Source organism: Monosiga brevicollis, genomic scaffold, assembly GCF_000002865.3.
Source record: "Monosiga brevicollis MX1 MONBRscaffold_27 genomic scaffold, whole genome shotgun sequence".
In the NCBI taxonomy this organism is placed as follows: domain Eukaryota; class Choanoflagellata; order Craspedida; family Salpingoecidae; genus Monosiga; species Monosiga brevicollis.
This window is the reverse complement of record NW_001865064.1, coordinates 393,063-398,211: the sequence shown is the minus strand read 5'-3', so window position 1 is coordinate 398,211 and position 5,149 is coordinate 393,063. Positions and strand designations below refer to the sequence as shown.

Sequence of the window (5,149 nt, the reverse complement as noted above, 5' to 3'; positions counted from 1 at the left end):
GGGGGGGGGGGGGGTTGGAAAGGGGTTCAACACATACCTGAGAGCCGCTGCTTCCAGGGACCTGATGCTCCACCTGGTGGCTAGCATCGACCGGAGGGCAATCGGTGCCTGGCAAGATGGGTGCTTCGGAGCTTGTGGGCTTGGGATCCTTATTTCCTTTCGAATCCTTTTTCGTTTTCTTAGTGGCTTTGCCTTGGTTTTTCTTCCACTTGGACGCAGCTTTCTTGAACAGTTTGGAGTCAAGGAAGCGTGGATAAGTGTCCCGACGCATAAGCCAGTACACTTCCTTCTGGGCTGCTGAAAATGTTGAGGTTGGTTTTGGGCTGCAAATGGACAAAGAGATACGTGAGCGGGATTTGCCTACTGCATTATTCCTTGCTTGGCGCTGACAAAAAAAAACACTCACGTTTGCTTCATTCCGGCCTGAACGGAAGCCAAGTTGCCGGGCTCCACATTGAGTGATTGTCTTGAGCCAGCCACTACAAGGTGGGCGGAAAGTTGACAAAAGCGAGCGTCGCGGAAAGTGAGTGAGACCGATTGTGCTTTAAGCACCCCCGCCACGTGTCCAGGTGCAGCTGCGTACCAAAATACTGGTTGTAAATGCGCTCGATATCCGCTTGCTGCGTAGTCCGAGGATTCGACAAGCAAGGCAGATCAAGCGTAACAACAATAAGTCACCACTCAAGCACAACACGCGGGCTTGACCCTGTCGGTCGAAACAGGTACGTACTGCTTGGGATTCGGGCAGCTTGCGCATTGCTTCCACGTCCCGGAAGAATCGACCATTTTCTTCGCAGTGGATGGTTTTCATAAAATCAAGGAACAAGGTAAATCCTGTGTCGGTCAATCGTCAATACCACAAGGGTGAGCCGCCCGTGAAGCCGCTAAGCATGCTCAAGCTCAATGGTTCAAAAGTCAAAAGTCAAATTCAAACCTTCGTCATCCAGCAGAAGGAGGTTGAAATGCTTTGCCCAGCGATCAGGCCCTTCAAGATCGTCAAATGCATCCATATTTTCGGGAGCCTCGTCTTCTGGTCTGCAAAGCGTATGATTAAACGTTAGATAACGGCACAAAAGTCGCTCGGGAAGCACCCTGGTGTAGCGGCGTTGCAGCGGTTCAGAGAAAGGAGCTGAAAGGGTCCACAGCCACAAATGCGTACCGCCATGCACGCGTTTTAGCTTCGACCTTGTTCTTGTGCTTGTTTAGCAACGCAAAAAAATCTGGGCACAACAAAGCGTACAACGACATGCATATCCATCGGTAAGCTCCCGTGTACAATCTGTGTGCGCGCGCACACGCACACAAGCGCAAGCGCACACACCATCATCGTCATCCTCTTCGGCAACGTTGGCCTCGGCAGTGGCTGACGCGCTTGTTTCTTGGGGCTTGGCCTGGTTTGGTGTCTCGGACTTTGAAGCACTACCCGCCGCCTCCTGCTTGGCATGCTCGGGTAGTTGAACGCCTCTGAACGGTTCGGCAACAGTTTGAGCCTGACCTGTAGGAGGGGGTCGCTCTATGCTCACGTCACCTGCCATCTCAGTTGATGAAGGGCTCGCGTGGATCTCTTCTGCAAGGCTGGACGATTGCGCGTGAGTCCCCGGCACATTTAGCAGGGAATTCAGAGTGCCCGGCTCCACGTCATTGCCGTCAATGTAAACATCGTCAAGCTGGTCAGATGAAAGATCCAGGTTTTGCTGCACAGTCCTGACCAGTGCTTCCTGGTCGGATTCAGAAATGTAAGCAGACCCGTCCTCATCGATTGCCTTGGATGCTGCGTGCTCCACGACTGGATCATTCTCTGGCTCCTCATCGAGAACAACTGGCAAAGGTGTCCAATCACCGCCTTGCACCTTGAGAGCGGACGAGCCCACAGCCGAGGAGGCTTGGGAAGTTTCCGACATGGGACGTGAAGGCACTTCCGTGGTGGAGGGAAGCAGGCCGGGGGCATCATCCTCATCACTATCATCACTCTCAACGTCGTCAGTTTCCTTGTTTCGAATCAGACTCACGAGGCGCTCTGAAATACGAGGACCCAGTGGCGAAGACAGGCGGCGAGAATTCTCCCAATCTTGTGGGAAAGGCGAAGGACTGTCAACGTGGGATGGCCGACCGTGCCAAGCCGGATCGAGGGGTGGAATGCTGCTACCTGAGTCCGACATTCGTCCAGCACGATTGCCACTGTGCATTCCTCGCTCCAATGCCAAGGGCGGCAGCGGCGACGAAGCAAGGGAGGACACGGAGGCGCGTTGGCCGCGAGGGTGAGCAACATCTTCATCGGAATTGACCGTCTGATGGCGTTCGGCCAACTCCTCGAGGGTGATGGCAGACATGCCTCGAAGAATGATGGCATCCGCGTCTGGCGTGTGTGGCACAATGCTAGCCGGAGCAAGCTGCGGCTTTGATGAGCTTGATGCGCGACGCGAGGCAGAGGAATTTATCACAGAAGCGGAGTTGGCAGCGGTGCCGCGCTGTGCTCGCTCACGAGAGCTCGTCGATCGCTGGGCCATCTAGGGGATTTGACAAAAAAAAAAAAAAAAAAAAAAAAAATCGAAAGGGGGGATGAGCGGGCAAGCACGAGAGGCATCGGTGGGCAGCCAAGCCTGTGATGCTGTTTATTGCCCATGCATCAGAGTACGTGTCCAACCTTGAGGTTAAACGCAGTTTCTTCGTCGGATTCGTCTTCTTCGCTCTCGGCATCCATGAGCATGATCTGTAAGTCGTCGGCACCACACCGCAGCTCGGGGTCCCGCTCCCACATGCTGGCCAGTTCGTCTGCACAGAGAAGGAGAAAATTGAGCATGCGTGTATTCCGCAGCAAGAAGGGCAAAGATACATACCAGGCATGCCAGCTGGTTTTGCCGGACAAGCGCCCTGGACGCAGATCTTGCGCACCAAGTCGTCCATGCTGTCAGCTTCCGGGCACAGCTGCACTCCTCCTGAAGCCACTTCAGCGATAATCACGCCCAAGCCTATGCATGGCGTGGGTGGCCCCACAAGAGCAGCAAGATTTTGAACCACAACGTGAGTGCTTCAATGAACCCTAATCACTCGACAGGGACGTGGTGGCACAGGTACGCACTGTAGGCATCGCCAGCTTGGCTCACAGCGGCCTTGTTGGTCAAGACCTCGGGCGCAGCATATCGCGCAACGTTGACCGCATTCAGGGCTTGTACGGCAAGATAGGGCAGCGCATAACCCAGGATCTTGGCGTCACCCGCTGCATCAATAGCAATGAAGTGTGGCGAGAGGCTCCCATGCAAGAGCTTGAGCTCATGCAGCGTACTCACGCCCCCTGCAATTTCCAAACAAAGTCTAATAATACCCGGTTAACTGTGAGCTGACGCAAGAGTATGCAACTAGCAAATACAGTCACACATACCGATGCCGCTCGGCCTCTGTCTCAAGAAGGCTTGAACTTGTGCCTCGGCGATGCGCATTAAGCATCTCAAAGAGAGAGGTATCATCCGCTGCCGAGGTCAAGAAATAAGCTTCCAAGCCCAACAGAGGCGCTCCAGCGACCTGCACGGGAAGGTTTGGTAAATGCGTGCAACATCACGGAGACCGCAATCACGAACGGACACATTAGAAAAGTACAGGTACGTTGCCGCGGCTGCGGCTTGTCTTTACAACGGGCTCAACGTACATAGAGAAAGCTGAGACCATGGAAGCCAGTTAACAACGCTTGCGCCTCGGTAGTGAGGTCCTCTGCGTTCTCAGCAAGGCTCAAGAGGCTGGGTCGCTATCGGGTAGGAAGACCGTCATACATGCCAATGATCATGAGCTTGAGGGACGAACATTGAAAAACAGCTAAGCTCATGAGACAGGGGTGGGTTGCAAGCTGGCCGACCGTACCGAAGGCATGGTGCTAGAGGGATACAAAGGAAGATTTGCCCGCTCAAAGCAAAGGGCCCACACAGACCGGCGATTAACCTATGGACAGCAACCACCAGCCCGTATCGGGTGAGCCGGGAAGAGGATCTGATTGAATGGTCGGGTAAAAAGGCCACGAGGAAGGAGAATATCACCTCGCAGCGCTTGAGTTGAACGTGACCAAAGCGGTAAACAATCCGCGATGTGGTATACCGGCGAGCCATGTCGACTCGAGCCAACGCAGCCACATCCCCCAAAAAAGCCTCAGGATCATTGTGGCGATCAACAAACACTTGGTCCGCCTGCATTGGTTGATCAGCTGCGGACTTGGCTGGAATGCTAATCGATGCTGCTGCCACTGCTGCCGCCGCAAGGGCCACGGGTTCTGATGACAAAGAAGGGCGCGCTGAGAGCGGCGAGAGCGTGGCTTGAGAGCGTCGTGCCAAACGACGGGCTGCTGTTTTGCTGGCACTGGTCGGCAGCTGGGTCGCGTTGATGGCCACGGTGGCTTCAGATCGCGGTGATGAAGGGCCAACAAAAGAGTCGCTCGCTTCGGCTAGGATGGATGCATTGTCCAATCGACCCGGGGTGGCAACGGCTGCAGGCATCAGCGGGGCATCGTCAAAGACGGGCCCAGGGGGCGGTGTCGGACGATCGCTGGATAGCGAGTGTGTGCGTTGCGGTGAGATGACGCCTTGAACAAAAGGAGTACTTTGCGATCCCCCACGGCGGCCCTGATGGTGGGGCGTGGCCCCTGGCTTGCCCGGGTATTGCGGCGGATTGGAGAGACTGGCGGCTCGTGTTGCACCCGTTAGATTGCCACGGGCAGGACTAAAAGGCAAGCCCGCCATTGACGCTAAGCTCGGAACAATGCTGCGACCTACGATCGAGGCGGCACAGTGGGAAATTGCATCCGACATTAATCGCGACTTCCTCGTGGCAATCAAGGCATAGAGTCGTGTGCACCAAGACGTACTGCTACCATCAAAGAGGAAGATCAGGTAATCATCGCTCTCCGCTCGAACAACGACGACAAATTGTGATGTGTGGAGGCTGGCATGATCAACGAATACGACTTGGGAAGTCGCGAAGAGATGCAAGGCTTGATCATGGCGGTCAAAAAGGACCACCTGATCTCGTGACAGGCGCAATTGGCCCTGCTCAAAGCGGGACCACGACGCAGGGTCAATCAAGCTATTGTGGAAGATGCAGACGAGGTCAAAGATTTGGCGCAATGACGACGTGTGCCAGTGAGTCAGTCACGGAGTAACTACGCGCA

At 55.0% G+C, this 5,149-nt stretch overlaps 1 protein-coding gene across 1 annotated transcript in view; it reads right to left on the bottom strand.

Moving 5' to 3' along the window:
• MONBRDRAFT_28602 (uncharacterized protein) overlaps nt 1-5,149 on the bottom strand; it is a gene marked incomplete at both ends in the record, with an annotated part of 7,578 nt that overhangs the window by 856 nt on the left and 1,573 nt on the right. Inside the window, 16 exons of the mRNA XM_001748987.1 lie at nt 38-323; nt 407-479; nt 584-620; nt 731-834; nt 935-1,035; nt 1,160-1,220; nt 1,322-2,017; nt 2,147-2,507; nt 2,645-2,772; nt 2,838-2,969; nt 3,080-3,312; nt 3,380-3,519; nt 3,644-3,739; nt 3,853-3,930; nt 4,026-4,750; nt 4,847-4,923. Of these exons, the coding sequence (XP_001749039.1) occupies nt 38-323; nt 407-479; nt 584-620; nt 731-834; nt 935-1,035; nt 1,160-1,220; nt 1,322-2,017; nt 2,147-2,507; nt 2,645-2,772; nt 2,838-2,969; nt 3,080-3,312; nt 3,380-3,519; nt 3,644-3,739; nt 3,853-3,930; nt 4,026-4,750; nt 4,847-4,923 (3,328 nt within the window). The remainder of the gene's footprint in view (nt 1-37; nt 324-406; nt 480-583; nt 621-730; nt 835-934; nt 1,036-1,159; nt 1,221-1,321; nt 2,018-2,146; nt 2,508-2,644; nt 2,773-2,837; nt 2,970-3,079; nt 3,313-3,379; nt 3,520-3,643; nt 3,740-3,852; nt 3,931-4,025; nt 4,751-4,846; nt 4,924-5,149) is intronic.